This window comes from Cetorhinus maximus, chromosome 2 (assembly GCF_964194155.1).
Source record: "Cetorhinus maximus chromosome 2, sCetMax3.hap1.1, whole genome shotgun sequence".
NCBI lineage: Eukaryota > Metazoa > Chordata > Chondrichthyes > Lamniformes > Cetorhinidae > Cetorhinus > Cetorhinus maximus.
In genome coordinates this window covers 33,871,509-33,897,465 of record NC_135880.1, presented here as the reverse complement: position 1 = coordinate 33,897,465, position 25,957 = coordinate 33,871,509, and the positions used below count along the sequence as shown (strand labels likewise).

Sequence of the window (25,957 nt, the reverse complement as noted above, 5' to 3'; positions counted from 1 at the left end):
ATAAGGCCCATGATAGTTCAGCATACAAAACATTAATGTTTATAGTATTGCCCTTACCATTGCTCAAGCCTCCAAATGTTACAGTAACACTGTTGTACATATTATTTTTATTCTATCTCTGATATCAATATATACTATATCAAGAAAACAAAGAAAGATGCTGCATTTACACAGTGCCTGACATGACCTCAGCAACTTTACAGCCAATGAAGTACTTTTTGAAGTGTGGTCACTATTGCAATGTAGAAAACTCAGCAGCCTGTGTGTGCACAGAAAGGTCCCACAAACAGCAACAGGATAATGACCAGGTAATATTTTTTTTTATGCTGTTGCTTGAGGGTTAAATATTAGCCAGGAAACCAGGGAGAGTTCCCTTGCTCTACTTCCCTAAGAGGGAAGATGGGGCTTCAGCTTAACCTGAGACTGCCAAAGGAGCTGGGGAAGGGTGGGCAGGGGGTGAACTTACACGAGGCCAAAGTCAGAAGAATGAAGCATTTTGAGAAGGCAGCATGGGGGGGGTTGTACTGCCGCAGGACGATGGAAATAAGGAAAGCAAAATCAGGATTTTAAATGAGTGGACTGGCAGTCAATGTAGGTCAGAGAGAATAAGTAATAAGCAAGCGGTGCATGGTGTTGATGGCACACAAACAGCAGAGATGTGATCGTCCGCCACCATTTCCAGCGTGGTGCCAGCACTCAAACACATCTCCCCCTCCAGAATCTCCTTTTAGCATTCCGAAGTGACCATTCTGCGATACCCTGGTCCACTCCCGAATCCATCCCAACACTCTCTACCCTTTCTACAGCATCTTTCCTTGCAAGTGCACAAGGTGCAACACCTGCCCTTTAGCTCCTCCCTTCTCACCATCCAAGGCCCCAAACACTCCTCCCAGGTGAAATTACTTACACTGCTTTCAATTTAATATACTGTATTCACTGTTCACAATGCAGTCTCCTCTACGCTGGGGATACCAAACAAGGATTGGGCAGCTGCTTTGCAGAACATCTCTGCCCAGCCCACATTATGCCCCTGAGCTTCTGGTTTCCTGTCATTTCAATTTTCCACCTTGCTCCCACTCGGACCTCTCAGTCCTCAGCTTCTTGCATTGCTCCAATAAAGCTCAAGGCAAGCTTGAGGAACAGCATATCATTTTTCAATTAGGCGTTTTCCAACGTTCCAGAATCAATAGCGAGTTCAACAATTTCAAATCACAACCTCTGCCCTCATTTTGTTTCCTTTTGCTTCCTCAGTTTGAATTGTGTGTGTTTTTGGACAGCAGCTGTTCCTGATTCTGCTATTCACACCTCCTCTAGGCACACTTTTTGTTTCTTTATATTACATTTGCCTTGCATCAACATCCCTTTTGTCATTTAATCTCTTCTGCCTTCCATCCTAATCCAGGCATTCCCTTTGCTCTTTTTCCCCACCGTCTCCCAACCCAATTGCTTAATACCCGTGACATCTCTAACTTTTTTTCCAGTTCCAACGGCAGTTCATTGGCTTCAATGGTAACTGTGTTTCTCTCTGCACAGATGCTGCCAGGCTTGCTGAGAATTTCCAGCACTTTGTTTTTATCCCACAGGTGCTGATCAAGACATTTGAAAGAACGAAGATTTTTCTTAACCTTTTGCTAGAAAGATGGTTGATAATATTCAACCAATATTTGAAAGGTATGTTGAAAGTGAAGAGGCCAGTAACAAAATGCAACACTTTGGGTGAATATCAGAGACTAGGATGGAAAGGGTTAACCAAGGGAGCTGATTGTCCAAAGAGTTTCATTAGTGCAATATTGGTCTGCCATTGCATTAATTGTAACTGTGTGAAATGTTACCTGTTCATCGAAAGGAACATAAATCGTGCAGTTTATATAGTTTTAAACCAGAGCATTTTGAAACAAATGAACAATGTTTGAAGTGAAGGCTGTGTGGGAACGACTCAGGTCATAAGCAGATGCCTGTGCGGAAACACTGGGATTGTTTGAATAAAAGGAGTCTGTGGACATGCAAATCAGATGGCTCCTCGAGTTGAATTGTCAGCAGAAAGTGAAAGAATATGCTGGGTTAAAGGTGGTTGATTGCAAGGACATCAGCACCATCTGTTCAGATAAGTGTTAATAAAATTCATGGGAAAGCTTTGAAACAAAAGGAGCTTGCATCAGAGTTGTCACAATACAATGACAAGAACGGGTATAAAGGGAGAGGGTATGCAGCTTGGCAGGGAGTTACACTGAAACCATCAGAGAAGACAGACAACTGCAGGACAGGGGTAATCACTTGGTAAAATTACCCCATAGTGGAAACGTAATGCAGCGTGCCTTACTACAAATGTCATGCTGCTGCTTTGCTGATACATGAAGTGTATCATAAATAAATATAATTTTTTTTAAAAACATTCATGTACAGTCATGTCTGATTCAACAGGCCTGAAACCAAAATTACATTTAGAAACACCTAGCTCATCGCTTGACCAACATCTTTTTCTGCACTACTTGCACACAGCTGCCCCATCAGTCATAGTTCATGCCGAGTACTAAGTAAATCTTCTGCCCAGTCCAAAAATATACCACAATTTCTGCCTCAGCACAACTGTCCTTAATGCATCACTGGATACATGCCCATAATCATCCACCTTTGTCACTGATGCAAGTTTTGCTATTCAAACTCTTCATGGTGGCTACCATGCCAACGAGCAGAGACAAGTACAGAGAGTGTGTTTTTCAAATATTATCACTGGTCAGATATTTTGAACAACAAACCCAAGTTTCAAAACAGCTTCCTGCACAGTAAATCCAACTCAGACCGAATGGATAAAAACCTTTTTCTCACTGCCTACTCTAAAGCTCACAAAATGAGTGAGCCTAAACAGTCTTGATTTTTTAATTATAAAAAAGACCAACATTTGTACAACACATTTTGCACACAATAAATTACTTTCAACGTGGTGGTTTATTCTTCAGGCAAAATATGGCAGATACACAACAATCGTGCAAGTTACAATGTGATAGCTTATCTGGCCAGTGATAATATTTTACAAACACAACCTCTGTACCTGTCTCTCCTCCTTTAAGCCCCTCCTTAAAGACAATCTCTTTGATCGACCTTTTAGTCACCACCCCCCCGCCCCGATTATCCTCCTCTTTGTCCTGGTGACAAGTTCTGTCTGGTTACACTCCCGTGAAGCATCTTGGAGTGCTTTTCCACATTACAGGCGTTACATAAACATGCATCAATTTTGTTAATGAGCAAGGCTGTCTGTTCCCTCAGGGTCACGTTGCGGTTTTCCGTAGCCACCATGGAGAGCTTGGATAGCAAAACCTGCCATTTTCCTGACTGACATTGGGTGACAACAAACATTGAAGGCGAAATAGGAACGATGACAAAGCTGATGCACACGAGCTGAGAAACTTAATGCTTGGAGATAAACTATGCTGCAAAGTGATGCATTGAACGGAAACTGTAACACTGGAATGCAAAAGAAAACCTCAAAAACTGTGCAAGGGCCTGCACTGAATCAACCTGTGAATTGCAAACGGTGCATAAACATTTTCACGGCGAACTGGGTGAAAACGCGAAGCTAAGCAACTTTATCCTCAGTCTTTAGATCAGCCCATGTGGAACACTGAGCTGTTGCATCTCGATGCACAGGTTTCACATGCGAATTTACACATGCAGCTCTCCTCACAATGCAATACATTCTCATTTTCGTCCTCCAGGCAATAGTCCAGCAGGAAGGAGCGCGCCAAAATCTGAGCATCCCACCCACCCACCCGCCTCATCAAACACTACCTGCCCCCACCTGTGGCAGTGTGCGGGTCCAGCATTGGACTTTTTTAGTCACCTCACGACCAACAACCCCAGAGTGGAAGAAAAAAAGACACCCTTGGTCCCAAGGGACTGCATATGAAGAGTCTAGCAGGGTAGGTCAAAAACCCCTTATAGAACCCTGGTTTGCTCTCCATTGATGTTGAGCTTGACAGAATATATAGCACAGACCTAAAATTTGTCACAGTATGTGGGAAATTAGTGCTAAAAAATTGGGAATCAAAATACTTGAATTAAGCACAATTTAAGAGTAGACTGCACATCTTGTTGAGGGATGGGGGGGTGGTGTTGCGTGGGTAATTGGTGAGGGAATCCTAGTGCTGAAAAAACCAATTTCTATCCACACTTAAAACAACTCTGCAAAATTGCAAATATCAGCAGAAGTTCAACCGAATTGTAGCAGATTCATGGAATTGAGCTACGTAATTATCACATTAACTGCTGATTTTACATAATCTTTGCTGAGTGTCTTTTTCCCCTTTGAATTACCCATCAAGCAGAATTATTTTATTAAGAACACCAGAGAATTCCAAAGCTACGAATCAGTTTCACTGTTAGCGTCACTAAATGACACATAAAAACTGCTTAATCTGCCCTACAAGATAATCACGCTTCTCCCATATGCATGTGAATGTTGTTACTACCAATTCTCCACATGTTTGACTTGTGCAATTGTCCTTTGAATAGCCAGGGGACAGAGTAGCAGCTCAGGAAGAAGCAATTTCCCATTAACTAGTACAGCCCAAAGTAAACCACTACTGTCAATAGCTATAAATATTTTATTACCAATATATCTCGACTTGGCTAAGGGTAGGGGCTGGAAGACAAATCCACACCTGTAGGTTATTGGAATGGCTTTCTTCATCAGTCAAGGCTCAGGATTACTAAAAAAAGTATTTCTTTGCGCTGGCCTTGTGCAAATTTTAAATAATAGGAATTCAGCAGATGCAAAGTGAATAATACTAGACAGACGAAATTCTTGCTAATGTACACACTAGGTAAAAGCTGGCTACTGATTCCCAGCCGACATGTATTATACTGTATATTTTTTATCTCAACATCAGGACATATATACATACATATACATATATATGTACATATATATATATATATATATATATATATATATATACACACACACACATAATATATATATATTATAGATAGTCTTTACATCCATCACAGGACAGTGTTTAAAAACACAACCAGCTATGCCGAGATGATCAAAGAGCTGGTGTTCATTGGGCTTGTTTTTGTAACGAACACATCTGCATGAATGGTTTAGATCTCTGGTGTAAAGTGCCATCTCTCGTACAAGTGGCAGGCAGCTACTACGTGACATCTGCATGTTAAGTCAATGCTAAGTGTACCACCATCTGCCTTTTATCCGATTTCTACTCTGAGTCACTTCCTTAAAAGTAGGAACTCCCTCTACGTAAAACAATACAAAAAGTTTCCTTTCGGACACATTCAAGCTGCAGTGTCCGACCTACTGTATATTTCATGTGTAAACAGCAATCATTAAAATAAACCTAGCTGTTAAAATTGGATCTTCAAATGTGATCCATTTAAAAAAAACAAATCATGTTTCCCAATTCTGGGCTCAGTGATCAAAGACTGAAAGGCAACAGCATTCCTGTATACCACAAGTGCTTCTTAACTTCACACTGAATTACAAAGATATAAAATATCTCTAAAGCAGATCTCAGTTGAAACTGTATTAGCTTTAAAACAGGTAATATTCCATAATTAGGACTTTTACACAGAATATTTGCAGTCATACACCTACTTAGATAAATTAATTAAACTAGGCAGACTAGGTTGGTATTTGACAATGCAAGTGAATGCACAGGAACAAAACTGCAAGTTCCCCTTATTTTAAGGCAGGGAGAAGCTTAGTCATACAGGTCAGCGAAATGCTCAATTTAATTACCAGCTTCTGGTGAGCTAACTGAAGATCAGCACAGGCAGCAAGGAGGGGCACCACAATTGGTGCTGGTTAAAATCAGCCTAGTTTCCTACTCCTGGTCACCAACAGGCAACCCCAGCAGTGCAAACACTAAGTTAGAACAAGATCGCACTTGTGGCTTCCCATGGCAATGACAATGCTTACTGTGTAGACACTCAAAAATTAATTGCTGCTTAGGCAAACTCCACGGAGGCAAATGTGAAACTGTAACCCAAAAGCATTTTTGGAGTTTGGGTGAGGGAGGGGGGGTGGAGAGAACGCGGTGGCAGGAGAGAGAATGGCATAAAATTGGCAAGAAAAGAAGCACCAGTTCCATGAACGAAAATATAAAACTTTTTTTTATTGTTGCATGTCTGATTGATGGGTCATATACATCAAAAGAAATGTGCACTTAATTTAAGATTCAAAAATTTCAAACATTCAACTCACAACCTGCAGTTAAAACAAAAATGGACAGCAACTGGAATCCATGATAATAGAACACAGAGAGCCAGTTAAACGAACACCATCTCTGCTTTAAGTGTTATTAATGTCTCTATTAACTTGGACAACTAAACTTTTTGATTCACAATGAAGAGCAAAGTGAGAGTGCACAGTGAAAGTGAACTTCAACACCTGAGCGCAGGTGTTATAACAGGAATGGAAAAATACGAGTTAAAGAGGAGAGTTCATATTTGCCACAAGAATGAATGTGTCATTTCCACTCTTCTTGCTCTCAAAAACTTTAGTAAAAGGTACCGTGTGTCCAAAGAGCAGACTGAGTAGTTTAAGCAAAGCGCTTCTTCCTTTCCTTTCAAATAATGCAATGCAACTGACAGTAACTAATTCAATTGAGTGTACCTGCAAGTTATCAGCCTGCCTTTTTCCTATGACACCACTTAGAGCTAAATTTTGTTTAAAAGAACCACCTTTTCCAGAACTGTACATACCAAATTAAGATACAAAATGTTTGTACGTTACAACATTTTCCTTAAACACCCTAAAGGAATGCAATGAAAGGTTATTAATAAATTCCAACAGTGCAAACGTTGTCTCACCTCAAGAACAAAATGCCTCTGCTTACCTGAAGCCCTCGGCGCCGGAGAATGCTGGACTCATCCATGTTACCCTTCGCTTTTTTCTCATTTCTTCCACTGTATGGCCATGCTGCAGTGCCACAGACCTCACCATGCTAATTCTAATCCTTGCAGCTGCTAAACACTTACATCACAGCAATCCCGATTGGAGACTGAAAGTCAGCTGACTGTTTTTAGTTATTCACTCCAGTAACTTCAGGAGATCATGAATGCTGCTGTGCATAGCAGCAAGTGGGCTCCAGCATTGCTCGCTCACACACACACTAGCTAGCTTGAAATCAAAAACGCTTCTATAGTTGTAAATCTCTTCAAATGATTTCGGAGGATATAGAATCCGTGTAAAACTCAGCTCTCCCCTTCAGCACGACAAATGGGCTCAAAACAAGCTTTAAGGTCAAATACGAGGGTAAATCAGTGGTGACACCTCTGCAAAGATAGCAGCTGGATTTGACGGCAAGAAACTGGGACGCAGCTGGTTGGCAGCATAGCAAAGCCCATCTAGCACTCAGCTTTCCAGTGACTTTGGAAGCACACAAGCAGGCTTAGACAGCGAAATGCACTAATCCAGTCAACGATAGTATTCACACAAAATGTTGAAACCCCACACATTTCCGTAAACATCCATTTGTGAATTTATATCTTTAATATATAAACAGATCAGGCATCTTATTTTATTTGCATCAGTGAAATAGAACGTTATACACAAACAGGTAAGAATGCCAGGTGCAGCTGTCCTCCTTTAAAAAGCCCCACATCAGCACATCAGAAAACAGAGTCAAGAGAATTTCTCCTTCTTTGCTTTCTGCCTTTCGCATCATTGGATTAATGAAACAATGCTGAATATTAAGCCTTCTAGTTCACCACAGGTGAACTTATTTGTTACTAAATGTGAAGGTCCAGTGGCAAAATAGCAAGACTCAACCTTTCCCCTTTTAGGTAATTATCTCCAAAATATTCAGCTTGAATGACAGGACTCATTAATACTTGCCATTTGTTAAAATTAAGATTCACCGTGATTTCAAAGAGTACGCGTGCTTAAAGATTATAGTCATTAAAAAGATTAATTGTGTATTTTGGAACCAAATAATTAACAAGAACTGACAGTAGGAAGGTCCTGATCTTAAAGGCATTGTCTTACCTGTGGCCATATATCAATATAACTACACTCTAAACACCTCACCCTGTATATAATACACTATTCCTCGGATTACAGGCAAGGAACTGCCCAACATAAGCACGGGAAGTTACATTCAAACTTTTAAAACATGCTTTACTACTTTTTTCCCCCAAGATTGCGTTTACCAAGTGCAAATGCTAACTAGTGTGATACCAAAACTTTCTGTATATCCATCTAAATTTCCACACAGATAAGACTATGTTTCTGATGGAAAATATTTTGTGTGTCTATGTGCAGTGTTCTGTGGATAATTCCTACACATTAGGCTTCAAGTACACCCATTCTGTGGATTAGATACAATTATTCCTTTTGCAATAAAAGCTCCAACATATTAATAGATTTGATGACAGGGCAGGTTCAAACTGCACGTTTCTTTTTAAAACATTAGGTCATACACCCAAACACGGGCAGTATGAATGTGACCAACCAAACCAACATGAATCCATGTTTTTCAATTTATTTATAAAGAATAACGTTTAGAAGATAAAATGGCTTGATCCACTTCTGCAGTAGAGCCCAGTATTATATCGATAGATTCACAAGTAAAAAAGCCTTCAAGGTGCCAGGTCAGTCCACATTTTCCAGATGAAAAACAATAATTATATTGGACAATAGTTAGTCCAGAAGTGTGGGCTAGGTTATGGGGTATTGATGTGGACCAGTAATCTCTAATGATCTGACATTTAAACTTTCCATTATATCGCACAATCCTGAATCAGTATAATACACAAGGCATGATGCACCTTAGCTCTCAAAGCATTGTCTATTTGAACAGCAAGATTGTCAAAAAGCGACACATGCCAGTGAATTCCATGATTAACAGCAACAAGCATTGTAAAAGCTGTCCCTGTGTGATGGTGTAAGTGTTCCCTCTGCTGGCTACATGTTTACTGTCATTCAGTCAACCAATGGTTTAGTGAATGAATGGCAACATCAAGCCTCTACTGGACTCACAGGGATAAAGAAGACTCGGAAAGTGCAAACATTTGTAACAACTGGCTTCTTTTTTAAAATTTTAACTTCCTTCTTTGTTCAGAATCCTCATAGCATATACCATCCTCCCTTCCCTAACAAAAACTGTACAAGAGAGTGGCCCAGCGTAGCTCTACTCTCACTTGAAGCAGAGCCTGTGCTCCACTCAGGATGCAGGGTGCAAGTTTCAGGGTGCAATGCGGTCTGTAAGTCGTCACATTCTCCAACAAGCAATTTATTACTTTTTCCAATGTGTTCACCACTTTTCTTTGAAAAAAAATCAAATTCCCCACCCTGATAGTGCGACTCTTGCTGGGGTATAGTATTTCTACAGTACCCTTGGTATTTAAAAAAAAAAGTATTCTACAGGCACAGGGATACCGCAAACATTGGGAAGAAATTTAAAATAAGCATTAGATGCTAGAATTTAACAGCATGGTTGTTTTAAACTTCCGATAAATTCTCCCTAATTTTTTTCTTAAGAACAGTTTTATGAATCTTGTCCAGTTCTTCACTGAAAGCTATAATACCCCCTCTAACAGCAAGCCAGGTTTTCATTTAGCCAATATAGCCCATAGAAGGCTTAAAGCCAGTAGATACAGCATTTTAGAGGCAAGCTAGTGTGACATACTGCTGATACAATTATCTTATAATAAAACACAGCAATCATGTTGGTTACACATGGTTGCTGCCAACTTTGGTGTTTACCGCAACAGATGAATGTTATATACCTCCTGTGAGTCTGTCTTCTATGGTACTGAATAAATCCTACAAGTAACATTTTAAATATGTTTGGAAACAGAGCAGTAGTGAAAGGAAAACTCAGTTAAAAAGGTATCAAAAGTGGTAATGAAGACACTTGCGTTTATCAAGCGAAATGGGAAACAATCAAAGAAAATAGAACGGGACCACAAATAAGAAAGAAATGCTTTGCGATAATGAGAGCTGTTTTTCCCCAGACTAAACAAAAGGGATCAATTGCTTGCAATTCTTTTTCTTTAACATTATACATCACAAGCAAGCAGAGATTTACCCTGGAAGATGAAGTGTTGAAGCAGAATGCATAGGGTGGTTTCTGCTGGCATCTGGTGAGCTCGGATGCCAGTGGCAAAAGAGCAAACAGTAATGAGGAAGGGAAAAATATTCCCATAATATGGAAAATTCTTCCTGATTACCGCGGCTGAGTTTCCCAGCTGCAGGTGGCAGATGCTACTGCCTGAACCACCATTTCAGGCTATGTGGGAATCAGCTGGAAATAGGTTAAGCTACACAACAGGAAGTTAGAATTGTTTTTTAAATAAAGAGTGAAGAAAGGCAAGGAAAGGAAAAACAGAAAAGCACAAAGGCCTGAAGTTTCCCACATGGCACGCCCCAAAACTGCACTGAAGCTGCGCCCTTCTTGCCAATGTTGGAAAACGCTACCCAGATCTCATTAGAAAGCAGCCAAACCCAAAATGGGCATAACTCAGCAGAAACAATCAGAGCCCAAATAAATTTCAAACCCACAATAGTGTATTTCTTTCAGCTTTAAAATTTCAACTCATTTAACCATCATTCAAGCATATTTTTTTTTAAGAACTTGTAATCACAAAACTTTTCCATTTTTAAGGTGGCTTTTATTTATGCCACAAAAAATGCACTAACAGAAACAAATTATATAAAGCCGTTCTCAGAGTATAACCTTTTTTTTAAATGCACAAAAATTGCAATTAAAATAAAGTTGAGACTCCGTTGAACAAGTGCTTTTGGGGGATATTCGCAGTTAAGTACATAACTGAGATGGGGCCAGTTTTTTGGAGGGGGATTCATTCAGATGGAAGATTTGATGGACAGACTTAAAATATCAGAGAATTGCTGAGAAAAGAAACACGTCTAAGCTTTCTGTCTTGCACTCATCAGGACACACGGAAGAGTACCAATATAAGGGGAAAATAACAATTTATGCCATATGTGAAAAGAGTGCTGATTGGTTGGCAAGTGGCATTGCCATGAAGAGTATACCACTGATGGTACACTCTTCAGCACTGTTTGGAATTTAAACCAGGCAGCTTGATCCTGATTGGTCAAGGCATTGCTCTGAGGAATGAGTCAGCGAATGGCTGTCACTTACTTTGTTTAACTGTTTTGGTGCAATGCATGTACCTGTTCTTTCTGTCTGCAAAGAACAGGGCCCAGTGTATTGATATGTGTAGCTTCCAATACACACAAATGCGCCACACTACGAACCTGACTAACAATCTTAAATTGGTTGTCAGCGTAATTCTTAGCACATTGAGAATTATTTAGCAAATGTTGTCCAATCACGGAATCACATCTAATGTTGGACACTGTGTTTTGACTTTTGCAAGCAGGAACTGGTTGGGAAAGGTCTGTACCCTGCCTGTTACAAACAGCGGCTAGGACATGCTGTTTGATACGATCCGCCAGTCTTTGGGACGTACAGCCTACACACCTAGCATCACACTGGTGCTGAAATTCATAAACAACAGTACTCGTTTCTGTGATAAGCAGGACATCTTTTTGGCTTGACAGCAGCATCCTGTTAGTGCCAAATACCACTCATGTTGCTACTGCATAGTAGCAGCGTGAAACAGCTAGCTTCCTCTTTTGCCCAAATTTTTGAGATACTTTGCACTTCCAGGGTAATCTGAGCTAGACTGGGCATATTTCAGGGCTGAAAGTGATGGCCTTAGGCCCGTTCATGAGTTTGCATGAGGTACAGCGTGAAATGATCGGATCAGGGTAGCCATTATCCTGCAGGATGCCTTTGATGTACCCTATATCAGCATCAAGCTTGCATGGTAAGCAAATAGCTCAGGCCCTATTCACAAATTTGTCCAATCAGGGTCAAGCTGCCTAGTTTAAATTTCAAACAATGCTTGGCAGTTAACTGTCAGTCAACATCATTGGTGCATTTTTCCATGTCAACTCCACTTACCAGCCAATCAGCACTCTCTTCACATATAGTGTAAATTGTTGTTCTCCCCTTATATTGGTATTCTTGCAAGTGTCCTGATGAGTGCAAGATGAAAAGCTGAGACATGCCTCTTTTTTCAACAATACTCAAGTTCTGTACTACAAAACGACTAGATCAGAGAATGTGGTGGACAGTATTGTAATTATGTGCATAACTGACTTACACCCTAAATTCTGCAATCCTTTAATCCACATAATACGTGCACCTGAGCACAAATGAGGAGGAAGCACCAGGTCAAAATAGACATTCATATGAACATAGGAAATAGGTGCAGGATTAAGCCATTTGACCCATCGAGCCTGCTCTGCCACGAAGACCATGGCTGATCATCATCTTCTTCCACCATTTTTCCCCGCTATCCCCATATCCTTTGATGTCATTAGTATCCAGAAATGTATCGATTTTGGTCTTGAACATGCTCAATGATTGAGCATGATTTGATCATCTCAGTTCCAGGACATCACTGTAGGAGTTCCTCAGGGTAATGTCCTAGGCCCAACCATCTTCAGCTGCTTCATCAATGGCCTTCCTTCCATCATAAGGTCAGAAGTGGGGATGTTCGCTGACGATTGCACAATGTTCAGCACCATTCGTTACTTTTCAGATTCTGAAGCAGTCCACGTCCCAATGCAGCAAGACCTGGATGACATCCAGGCTTGGCCCGACAAGTGGCAAGTAACATTTGTGCCATACAAGTGCCAGGCAATGACCATCTCCAACAAGAGAGAATCTAACCATCGCCCCTTGACGTTCAATGGCATTACCATTGCTGAATGCCCCACTATCAAATTCATGGGGGTTACCATCAACCACAAACTGAACTGGACTAGCCATGCAATACTGTGGCTAAAAGAGCAGGTCAGAGGCTAGGAATCCTGTGACAAATCAGGAGTGTGATGGAATACTCGCCACTTACCTGGATGAGTCCAGCTCCAACAACATTCAAGAAGCTTGACACCATCCAGGACAAAGCAGCCTGTTTAATAGGCACCCTTTCCACAAACATTTACAAGAAGCACTGTAGGAACTCACCAAGGCTCCTTAGACGGCACCTTCCAAGCCCAAGACCACTGCCAACTAAAAGAACAAGGGCAGCAGACGCATGGGAACACCTCTACCTGGAAGCTCCCCTCCAAGTCACTCACCATCCTGACATGGAAATATATTACCATTCCTTCACTGTCAATGGGTCAAAATCCTGGAACTCTCCCTAACAGCACTGTGGGTACCTACACCACATGGACTGCAATGGCTCAAGAAGGCAGCTCACCAACCCCGTCTCAAGGGTAAGCAGGGATGGGCAATAAATGCTGGCTCAGCCAGTGATGCCCACATCCCACGAACGAATATTAAAAAAAACTTCCACAGCCCTCTGGGGTAGAAGATACGGAAGAAGGAAAGGCCATAAGCAGGCAGGGAAAAAGATGAATCTCAGAAAGCCAGCAAGACAAGAAACGTTTTTGATCCGTTTTCTTCATGAAGAAAAGCTGCCTAATTTTTTTTTTTACCTTTGGGTTTAATTTAATGGTTTTACATTTATATAGTTGTCAGTGACAGCAGCAGTGCAATGCCCAATCATGTGATCAGCTTAAAAACAGTTCCATGTAAATGTATTCTTCTCCTAAAGTTCCATCCAATGTAAAAAGCCTCGCCTTCCATTTCAATACACTGGCTCCTTCCTGCGATTGACACCATACACAGAAAGCTACCCAAAAAGAAATTCCAGTTGCTCAATCATCCTTGTTTGTCCTTCGCTCTATGATATTGATTCCACTCTCTATCTATTGCCTTCTTTCACAAGCTTGCTAATAAGGATTTCTTTTCTTCATTTCTTTTAGATCAACTTGTTTTTATCCTACCCTGCAACTCAACCAGATATCTCACAGTTTCTCCCAACCGCCACTTTAATTACCAAGATTAACTAACTATTTGCCCACAATTAGGGATTTTACAAATCATTAAATCAAATTTTAAGGCATATCCTTAATTAAGGAGCTCTGAGGGCATTGCTATGAGGGTATTAAGGTTTATAGACAGCAGGCTAAACAGAATCATTGTAGGCATGTGTCATGATTGCTTTTTAATGCTAATCTATAAAAGGGATTCTGTAGTAAAGGAGCTTATCTCTAAAACCTTGTTAAGTATGAATGGGCTGTCAGATCTGACAGACAAATGTAAATATTTTTGTGTTTATGTCAACTCATTAAACTGTCCTATTAATAGAAGCAGATTCCGTTTAATAGACATTTCTTCAGCCAATTTCAATGTGGCAGCCAGCAAAGACCAGATAAACCATTACAGAGGATGAATGGCGTAAGGAATAACTGAGACGCTGGAAGGCACTATTTACGACTATATAGTAAATTCATTCACTTACTCTGCAGCTCCAGGTCTTGGCATTAAGGAGGAACTGTGACTGAAACAAAAATATTTTTTAAACCCGGTTTTAAAACCTATTAGAACAGTTTCTTACATTACAACAGTAGCTACACTTCAAAAGGTATTTAATTGGCTGTAAATCGTTTTGGAACATCCTGAACTCATGAAAGGCACTATGTAAATGTAAGTCTTTTTTAGGTGTACAGTAATACATCACTTTACATTGATCGTTCAACATCTTTTCATTATCTCAACTCAAAAGGGAGGATATATCCTTTTAAAGTCACAACAAAGTCTCACAACACTCAAGAAGCTTGACACCATCCAGGACAATGCAGCCCGCTTGACTGGCACCACACCCACAAATATTCACTCCCTCCACCACCGACACACAGTAGCAGCAGTGTGCACAAGATGCACTGCAGGAATTCACCAAGGCTCATTAGACAGCACCTTCCAAACCCACGACCGCTTACCATCAAGAAGGACAAGGGCAGCAGAGAGATGGGAACACCACCACCTGCAAGTTCCCCTCCAAGTCACTCACCATCCTGACTTGAAAATATATCATCGTTCCATCACTGTCGCTGGATCAAAGTCCTGGAACTGCCTTCCTAACAGCACTGTGGATGTACCTACACCACATGGACTGCAGCGGTTCAAGAAGGCAGCTCACCACCACCTTCTCAAGAGCAACTAGGGATGGTCAATAAATGCTGGCTCAGCCAGGGAAGACCACATTCCGTGAATGAATTTTTTAAAATTTGCTATTATGTCGCTCCTAACCCCTTGGCAAGCACTTCATCACTCCACTCGCTGCCTCACTTGTTCGAAACTGAAGATGGTTATGAGGAGAAACCAGCTCCCAAGAATGAAGCCAAGGAAACCTTAAAGAAACCGGCAGCAAAGGGCGGCAAGAAGCGACGAAGGTCGAAGAAGGAGAGTTACTCCATCAATATCTACAAAGTGATGATGCAGGTTCACCCTGACACTTGCATCTCCTCCACAGCCACGAGCATCATGAACTCGTTCATGAACAATATTTTAGAGCGAATCGCTGGTGAGATTTCCCGCCTGGCCCATTACAACAAGCGTAGCACCATCAGCTCCCAGGAGATCCAGACCGCTGTGTGGCTACTGCTGCCCGGGGAACTGGCCAAGCACGCCGTGTCGGAAGGAACAAAGGCGGTGACCAAGCACACCAGCTCCAAGTAAAACTCCACAATGGACTGAAAAACACCCCATTCCAAATTTGTCCAAAAGGACCAACAATTCACTGTTTCCACATCCAGATTACAGACTGGGGAGAGGGAGTTGCCTTGGGGGGGGGTGGTTTGAGGGAGAGGGAGTCACTGGGTGGGGGGGGGGGGGTGGTAGTGGAGAGGGAGTCGCTGGTTGGGGGGAGGGGGGTTGGAGGAGAGGGAGTCACTGGGGGAGGGGTGGAGAGGGAGTCACTGGGGAGGGTCGCGGGAGAGTGAGTCGCTGGGGGGGTCAGGAGAAGAGGGAGTTGGTGGGGATCAGGGGAAAAGAGGCTTGCTGAGGAACCTAACTACAGTTTAGACATTAATTCTTATGGGAAAATCTGATTCACTTAACTTTGTTTTCTTTAAAGTCACACTTTTAAAGAACGGAGCTAGAATTTGAGGAATTACTGTACACAGTACAAATATTGTTCTTTCTGATGTTTATCTGGCAGGAAAGCAGACACAGCTACCCCTCTCACCCGAAGTCAAAATCACCATCAGGGTCCAATACCCAAGATGATCAGAAACCACAGGGCAGTTCCAACCGAGGGGCTCACAACTAATCACGCTATGTGGCAATGCGATGTTCGTTCCTACTGAACATTAGATGAAATGTGTTTGAAAGGGAAGGATCAGAATCCTGTGGGGATGGGGGTGCGCTTGTTGTGGGTTGGTGGTGAACAAAACAGCCGCTTTTTGTTTTTTAAAAAAAAAGCAATGTAGGCCTTGGCTGAGGCAAGTTCAGAAAACCAGCGGTTCTCCATGAGAAGCTGGAAGACCTTCAGTATAAATCAAGTTAGTCAGCTTAATAGTGAGGTAACTTGACATGTTTCTTTCTTTGAAATTGCTGCACAAATAAGTTGACCTAAGGAAACATGATCAGAAGCGTTGCTCTGCGTGTTTAACCGACTATGTAACAAAGCAACCTAACAATTATCATCAAGCTTCAATTCACCTGGTGGGAACAGCGAGGTTAAAACAACATTCACGTAATCAGTCCCAATTGCAAGGGCTTGTTCATGTAGCCTAGGGACGGGATGGGACAGTATCAGGCAAGTGGTTAAGCGCAGTGTCAGTCAACTCCCATGAAAACAACGTGTCTCAACCACCTACAGGACCAACTGGTGCTGCTGAAGACAAGGCACTATCAATAACAAACCTATCGTCTCCAGCCCTTACCAACTGACATACTAGCTCCCAGACCTTGACCAGCACATCTCCTGGTTACCTCTCCGAGAACCAGCAGCCTTAGATGCAACTGTGGCAATTCCAGCTTGTTAAGGAGGCTTTTCTCCCCCAAGTTCAAATGTCATTTGAGAGTGAAGTTCTGGAAAGCTGCCGTCGGGCATGGAGCCTCGCTACAAAATCTGGTCAGCAATGGTAAAGTGCCATCTTACTAGCTCAGCCTCTACAAACTATCCCAGAAACCACCCCTAGAAACTCAAAAGGAGCACAGGCATTGAACAGAGGCAAAACAAAAACAGAAATACCTGGAAAAACTCAGCAGGTCTGGCAGCATCGGCGGAGAAGAGCACAGTTGACGTTTCAAGTCCTCATGATCCTTCAACAGAACTCAGTTCTGTTGAAGGGTCATGAGGACTCAAAACGTCAACTGTGCTCTTCTCCGCCGATGCTTCCAGACCTGCTGAGTTTTTCCAGGTATTTCTCTTTTTGTTTTGGATTTCCAGCATTTACAGTTTTTTGTTTTTATCATTGAACAGAGGCAACCTGGAGTGGCCAGAGGGTGACTAGTTGAAAAATGAATATTCTCACTAGGATTATTTTAATTTGAAATATTTTAAAACTGCCCAGGAAGTCAGGGAATCTTTTTGCCTCCCCGGCTCAGAATTCTACTAAAATCCACATCTGTAGGTGCTAGGCAGCCTTTAAAAAGGAACAATTTAAGCTTGTACGCCAAACACTTATACAGCCTACAGGTAAACACTAATTTTCACTTGAATGCAAGCTGGACGCTCAAGTATAACTCCATATTTTAATTTCTTCTCTTGCAGGAATTCAGATGCTAACAGGCTTGAAAAGCAGTGAAGGGCAGAAATTGCCAGAAAATGAAGGTGAATTTCAGACTTTAATGAACTTTGAGATCAGGATTATCACAACAACATCTCCAAATGTACCATGAAAAATATTGATTTGTTGTCAACTCCTATCACTTTGAGCAATGACCTACTTAAAGTAATCACACAGGCTTGAGGTCAAAACATAGATGCTTAAAAATAATAAAGCAGTAAAGACTCCGCTTGGCTTATCGGGGGAGAAAGAAAAATTATGAGAATTTTTGTTACGCCATTGATTCGAATTGAACTTTGGGCCCCTTAATTCTTAGGATTCAGTGAGGATGAAAGCCACAAGAAATAGGAGCTGGAGTAGTCTAGGCGGCCCCTCAACCCTGATCCATCATTCAATATAACCATGGCTGATCATCAGCCTTAACTCCACTTTCCTGTCCACTCCCAATATCCTTTGATTCCTTAAGAGTCCAAAAATCTGCTTATCTCAGCCTTATTTTTTTTTCAACAATGGAGAATCCACAACCCTCTGGGTAGCGAATTCCAAAATTCACAATCCTTTGTGTGAGGACATTGCTTCTCAGTCTCAGTTCTAAATGACTATTTGCATATCCTGAGACTGTGCCCCCATGTTCTAGATTCCACAGCCAGAGGAAACTACCTCCCAGCGTCTATAATCTGTAGCCTTTATTTGGGGGGGGGGGAGATTTTTTTTATTAAAGATAACTACTCCCCACAGAAAATAATTGTCAAAAATTATCGGCTATGGCTTATTCCCAGGGGGAAATATTCCCAATTTGTTCCATTCCCAAAGCATCCCATGAAAACCTGATCTGCGGGTGGATTATTTAGCTGAAGGTCACATGTTATTGAGGTAAGGAGACATTGGCATCCCTCCCATGTGCAGCACGACCACCATCATATAATTTCAAAGTTAAACATCAAGATCTATCCCCCTAGGCACCCTCCCAGGGCATGAAGACCCAGAGGCTGCTTCATGTCTCAAGGCTCAAATGGGTAGTCACAAAGCAATTTCTCTCAGAGAAACACACGAGTCGCCTGCATATGGGGAAAATGGATACGCACTGCACTGAGAAAGACTGGGTGGCCTTTAAGGGTATGGTGTACTCCACTGCTCTAGAAGCACTTGGCCCTACCTCTCTAAGTATCAAGGTTGGTTGATGAAAACAATTAGGTAGTCCAGAATCACAGACTTACAGAATTGTTACAGTGCAGGAGGCAGCGATTTGTCCCATCGTATCTGCGCTGGCTCTCCATAAGAGCAATTTACATAGTGCCATTCCCTCACCTTCTTCCTATAGCCCTGTGCATTCTTCCTTTTCATTAGTTAAGAGAACAGTCAGGCATTTCTGCTGCTGTAAACGTGACTCCAGGATGGTATGTTACCTCCCTGGTACCAGGGTCAAGGGCGTCACTGAGTGGCTGCAGGACATTCTTCTAGGGGAGGGTGAACAGCTATTGGTACCAATGACTTAGGTAGGAAGGGGGATGTGATCCTGCGGTCAGAATTTAGGGAGCTAGGTCGAAATTTAGCAAGCAGGACCTCAAATGTAGTCATCTCCGGATTACCCCCAGTGCCACGTGCAAGTGAGTACAGAAATAGGAGAATAAGGCAGATGAATGTATGGCTGGAAAGATGGTACAGGAGGGAAGGCCTTAGATTCCTGGGACACTGGGTCTGGCTCTGGGGGAGTTAGCACCTATACAAGCCAGACAGGTTGCACCTGAACTGAGCCAGGACTGAGTTCCTTACAGGGCATTTTGATAGTGCTGTTGGGAGAGCTTTAAACTAACTCAGCAGGGGAGTGGGAACCAGGAGGGCATATTGGAGAGGAATATTAAGGTGCACAAAATACTCGCGAGACAGAGATAACACTAGTATAGAGAATAGTAAATCAATAGATGGAGTCAGAGTAAGGGAGAAAGCCATGAAGTCTAAATTAGGATTACTGTACATATATGTGAATGCACGGAGTATAGTAAATAAGATTGAGGAGTTACAGGCGCAGATTGCCATGTGGAAATATGATGTTGTGGCGATAACAGAGACCTGGCTCGAGGAAGGGCAGAACTGGATGTTAAATATTCCTGAGTACAAGGTATTCAGAAAAGATAAGAAAGGAAGAAAAGGGGGAGGAGTGGCGGTATTGGGTAAGGAGAGCATTGCGGTGCTGGAGAAAGAGGATGTCCCAGAGGGTTCAAGGACAGAATCAATTTGGCTAGAGCTGAGGAACAAAAAGGGTGCAACTACATTGCTCGGTGTAGTCTATAGACCGCCAACTAGTGCGAAGGGTGTAGAGAATCAAATCTGCAGGGAAATTACAGAGATATGCAAACATTATAGAGTAGTTATAAAGGGAGACTTCAATTACCCGACTGTAGACTGGGACAGTAGTACTGTAAAGGACAGAGAGAGGTAAGCATTCCTAGGTGGCATTCAGGAAAATTTTCTACAGAAATATATGTGTCCAGTCCAACAAGAAAAGATGCACAGTCGGACCTGGTTCTTGGAAATGAGGTGGGCCAAGTAGATCAAGTGTCAGTCGGGGAACATTTAGGAGACAGTGATCATGGTATTGTACATTTTAGGATGATGATAGAAAAGGACAAAGGCAATCCAGAGTAAGAATAATTAACTGGTGGAGAGCCGAATTCAATGGGGCAAGAACGGAACTGGGCCAGATAGACTGGACTCAAAAGGTTGATGGGAAAAACTGTAGCTGAGCAATGGGCTACCTTCAAAGAAGAAACGGTTCGGGCACAGTCAAGGTATATTCCCTCAAAAGGGAAAGGTAGGGCAAACAAATCCAGAGTTCCCTGGGTGAAAAAGAAGATAGAAATTAAGATAAAGAAGAAATAAATGTGCTTATGACAGGTGTCAGGTAGAAAACACAATTGAGAACCAAGTGGAATACAGAAGGTTCAGAGGGGAGGTGTAAAAGCAAATAAGAGAAGCAAAGGGGAATCATGAGAAAAGACTCGCAGTCAACATAAAGGGGAACCCCAAAGTCTTCTTTCAGCACACAAGTAGTTAAAGGGTGGTAAAAGGAGGAGTAGGGTCAATTAGGGCCCAAAAAGGGGATTTACACATGGAGGAATGGGGCATGGCTGAGGTGTTAAATTAATATTTTGCATCTGTCTTTACCAAGGAAGCAGATGCTACTGAGGTCACGGTGACAGAGGAGGAAACTCTGTCACTATAAGGGTTCAAATGTTAAGTAGGTAGTGTTGGAAATCTGTTGGTATTTAAAGTTGACAAGGCACCAAGGATATTGAAGGAAGTGAGAGTAGAAATTGCAGGGGCACTGGACATAATCTTTCAGTCTTCCCGAGGCTCAGGGGAGGTGCCAGAGGACTGGAAAATTAACTGAGTCCTAAATCTTAACAAAGCAAACTACAAAGATATGAGGCATGAGTTGGCTAAGATAGACTGGGGAACTTCATTAATAGGCATGATGATGGATAGGCAATGGCTAATATTTAAGGAACAAATGTATGCATTGCAAGAGTTATACATTCCTTTCCGGCACAAAAACACAACAGGAAAAGCGGCCCAACCATGGCCAACAAAAGAAATTGAGGATCATATTAGATCCAAGGAGGAGTCAGAGGGCATTTAAGAGTTAACCACATTGCTGTGGGTCTGGAGTCACATGTAGGCCAGGCCAGGTAAGGACAGCAGATTTCCATTAGTGAACCAGGTGGGTTTTTACAACAATCAACAATGGTTACATGGTCATTTAATTCCCGATTTTTTAAAATTGCATTAAAATTCTACCATCTGCCATGGCAGGATTCGAACCCGGGTTCCCAGAGCATTACCCCCAAGTCTCTGGATTACTAGTCCAGTGACAATACTACTACACCATTGTCTCACCTAGAGGTCTATCATAAAGGTTGCGATAAAAGGACACTCCGAAAATATCAATGGGATTAGACAAAGTCAACATGGATTTATGAAAGGGAAATCATGTTTGACAAACCTACTGGAGTTTTTGAGGGTGTAACTAGCAGAATAGACAAGGGAGAACCAGCGGATGTGGTGTATTTGGATTTTCAGAAAGCTTTTGATAAAGTCCCACATAAGAGGCTAGTGTGTAAAATTAAAACACATGGAATTGGGTGTAACATACTGGCATGAATTGAGACTTGATTAGCAGACAGGAAACAGACAGGAGAAATAAATGGGTATTTTTTGGAGTGGCAGGCGGTGATTAGTGGGATACTGCAAGGATCAGTGCTTGGGCCTCAGCTATTCACAATATATATCAATGATTTGGATGAGGGAACCAAATGTAATATTTCCAAGTTTGCTGACGACACAAAACTTGGCAGGAATGTGAGTAATGAGGAGGATGATAAGGGGCTTCAAGGCGATTTAGACAGGTTGAGCGAGTGGGCAAATACATGGCAGATGCAGTATAACGTGGACAAGTGTGAAGTTATCCACTTCGATAGGAAAAACAGAATGGCAGAGTATTATTTAAATGGTGATAGATTGGGAAATGTTGATGTACAAAGGGACCTGGGTGTCCTTGTACACCAATTGCTGAAAGCAAGCATGCAGGTGCAGCAAGCAATTAAGGTGGCAAGTGGTATGTTGGCCTTTATTGCGAGAGGACTTGAGTCCAGGAACAAGGATGCCTTACTGCAGTTGTACAGGGCCTTGGTGAGGCCATACCTGGAGTATTGTGTACAGTTTTGATCTCCTTACCTAAGGAAGGATACACTTGACATAGAGGGAGTGCAGCGAAGATTCACCAGACTGATTCCTGAGACGGCAATATGAGGAGAGATTGGGCCAACTAGGCCCCTATTCACTGGAATTTAGAAGAATGAGAGGGAATCTCATTGAAACATATAAAATTCTGACAGGGATGGGCAGACTGGATGCAGAGATGATGTTTCCTTTGGCTGGAGGGGTCTAGAACAAGGGGTCACAGTCTCAGGATATGGGGTAAACCATTTAGGACTGAGATGAGGAGAAACTTCTTCACTCACAGGGTGGTGAACCTATGGAATTCTCTACCACAGAAGCCTGTGGAGGCCAAGTCACTGAATATATTTAAGAAGGAAATAGTTGGATTTCTGGACTTAAAGGAATCAAGGGAATATGGCGTTGAGATAGAGGACCAGCTAGGATCATATTGAATGGCGGAGTAGCCTTGAAGGGCTGAATGACCTACTCCTGCTCTTATTTTCTACGTGTCGATGTTTCTGTGTTCTAAGGACAAACTTCACAATTTCCTGTTTGCCGATGACTGTGCACTAGCTGCTGGTTCAGGGCTAAACATGCAATGTAGCATGGACTCATTCTCCAATGCATGTGATAACTTCAGCCTTACAATCAGCATGGAGCAAACTGAAGTCATGTACCAGCATGCTCCAGGAATCCGAAGCCCAAGATTTCAGCCCAAGAGCAGAGCCTGTCAGCAATGAATAAGTTCACTTATCTCAGCAACACTTCTCTCAAGCTGGCCATATTGATGATGAGACACATGCAAAAATTGCCAAAGCAAGTGTAACCTTCAGCAGACTTTGGACATTAGTCTGGAAACAAATAGGAGCAAGTCTGCCTACCAAACTTAAAGTCGACAGAGCAAAGCTCCTGCCCACTCTACTCATGTGAGACTTGGACTGTGCAAGTAAGCGCATATCGGAGGCAGAGAGAAAACGCAAGGAGAGGATATCCCAAGCCAGCCACTCGTCTGTTCCACTTGCAGCAGAACCTTCCGGGCACAGATCAGCCTCAGCAGTCACCTACGTGCCCACCAGAATCCTACCACACACACGCCAGATGATGAACATGGTCATCTTCACCTCAAAGGGCGGACAAAAGGTTCAGTTTTGATTGGGGTTCTTAGTTCTTGTTCTGTATTTCACTGTCAAGATCAGCATCCAGGATCTAGAAGGGCACTAACCCAGACTCGTCTAAATGACAGTTCAGGAGAATAAACCATCAGATAAGAACTCCAGGTTAGATGACCAAATACATTGATCACCATGAAAGGTGCCTTTGGAACAAAACAAACAGGAACCACCCTTCTGAAGTCTGAGCCTACTTTCTCTTAGGAGAAAGTCTATCTCAGATGGAAATTGCTTGCGCCCTGCTCCCCACCCCCACAAGGCAAATCTGAATGGTGATGAACACTATCGCACATTTTAATTGTAACTGAATTGCTGTGTTAATAAAGTACATATTGTAGCTCATGAAAAGATCAATTTAGATTCAAACATTCATCCATTTTGATTGTTTATTTAACCTTGTGAAAAGTTGACATGTCTACCTCCCTGGATATTGTTATGTGCCAGTCACAATTTAATAACATTCTATGATCATGAGAAAAGTTTGAGAAAATAATTTTTAAAGACAAGCCTATCAAGGGGTCTAGTCATTTGGGTAAATAAACAAATTTACACATGCACGGCTTTAAGGCAACAATTAATTCTGAACAGATGCTCAAATTTAGACAGCATTTAAATCACATTGAACTAGGTCATTATTATTCAAATTATCTCCTGGAACTATTCAATCTAAATACAGTATAAACAGAAGAGCTATTTTGTAAAGCATTGCTAAAACTACTATTCTTGCCCATTTTATTGTACTCTCCACAAAAAACAGCTCACCCACCATGGGCACCAAAAGAATCTTACTCAGTGGAACATAAGAAATAAAAGCAGAAGACCTTAGAGCCCATTGAGATTGCTCTGTCATCCAATATGGTTATGGCTGATCTTGGGTTCAACACCGCTTTCCCGCCCGCTGCCCATGACCCTTGATCCCTCAAGAGTCCAAAAGTCTGTCTCAGCCTTAAATATGTTCAATGATAGATTATGGTAAATCACATCTCTCTAGGGTAGAGAATTCCAAAGATTCACAACCCTTTGAGTGAAAAAATTTCTTCTCATTTCAGTCATAAATCATAGGTCATCGCAGGTCAACCATTTCATCCCAGGGACCAATCTAGTGAACCTTCACTGTGCTGCCTCCAACACAGGTATATCCTTCCTTAAATACAGAGACAAAAATTGCACACAGTATTCTACGTGGGATCTCACAAAAGCCCCACACAATTGCAACTAGACTTCCTTATTCTTGTACTCCAATCCATTGCAATAAAGACCAACATGGCATTTGCTTTCCTAATTGCTTGCTATACCTGCATGCTAACTTTGTGCTCCTTGTACGAATACACCCAAGACTCTCTAAACATCAACTTTCATGCCTTTTAAAAAGTATTCTGCTTTTCTATTCTTATGACCCAAGTGAATAGACTCATACTTACCCACATTATACTCTATCTGCCACCTTGCTGACCTTGATCTTTGCAACCTCTTCACAACTTACATTTCCACCTAGCTTTGTATGGTCGGCAAACTTAAATACATTACTCTCTGTATCTTTATCTAAGTCATAACGTAGATTGTAAATAGTTGAGGCCCCAGCACTGATCCTTGCAGCACTCCCCTGGTCACAGCCTGCCAACTTGAAAATGCCCCATTTATCCCTACTCTCTGTTTCTGTTTCTTAACCAATCTTCTATCCATGCTAATTTATCACCCCCAACTCCATGAGCCCTTATCTTGAGTATTAACCTTTTGTGTGGCAACTTATTGAATGCCTTTTGGAAAACCAAGTATACTTCATTTGCTAGTTCTCCTTTATCTACTCTACTAGACACATCCTTAAAAAAACTAATAAATTTGCCAATAAATAGGATTCCCTTTCATAAAACCTTGTTGACTTTGTCTGATCATACAATGCTTTAAGTGCATTGTCAAGACTTCCTTAATAATAGATTCCAGAACTTTCCCAATGACTGTTAGGCTAGCTGGCCTGTAGTTCCCATTTTCTCTCGCCATCTTTTCTTGAATAGCGGTGTTACATTTGTTAACTTCCAATCTGCTAGGACTGTCCCAGAATCTAGAGAATTTTGGAAAATCATAGTCAGTGCATCCACTATCTCTGCAGCTATCTCTTTTAGAACCCTAGGATATAGGTCATCAGGTCCTGGGGACCTGTCAGCTTTTAGTCCCTTAAATTTCTCTAGTATTTTTTCTCTGCTGACATTAATTACCTGAATTTCCTCACTCATTAGCCCTAGGTTATCCTCTATTTCTAGTATGTAACTTGGCTTTTTTTTTACTGTGAAGACAAGTCAAAATGTTTGAGCAAGTCTCTGTCATTTCTTCATTCCCCATAATATTTCCTGTCTCTGCTTCTAAGAGATCAACATTTACTTTGGCTACTCTCTTCCTTTTTATATACTTGTAAAAGTTCTTACAAATC

General features: G+C 41.8%; 1 protein-coding gene across 11 annotated transcripts in view; it reads right to left on the bottom strand.

Moving 5' to 3' along the window:
• mast4 (microtubule associated serine/threonine kinase family member 4) overlaps window positions 1–25,957 on the bottom strand; it is a 480,851-nt gene that overhangs the window by 288,972 nt on the left and 165,922 nt on the right. The window contains exon 1 of one of the 11 annotated variants that reach the window (XM_078562978.1): window positions 6,855–6,911. The exons of 9 other annotated variants lie outside the window; for them this stretch is intronic. In XM_078562978.1, the coding sequence (XP_078419104.1) occupies window positions 6,855–6,893 (39 nt within the window). In that variant the 5' untranslated portion in view covers window positions 6,894–6,911. Of the gene's footprint in view, window positions 1–6,854; window positions 6,912–25,957 lie in introns of those variants that run through there. One more of the 11 variants, XM_078563015.1, reaches the window with a different exon arrangement.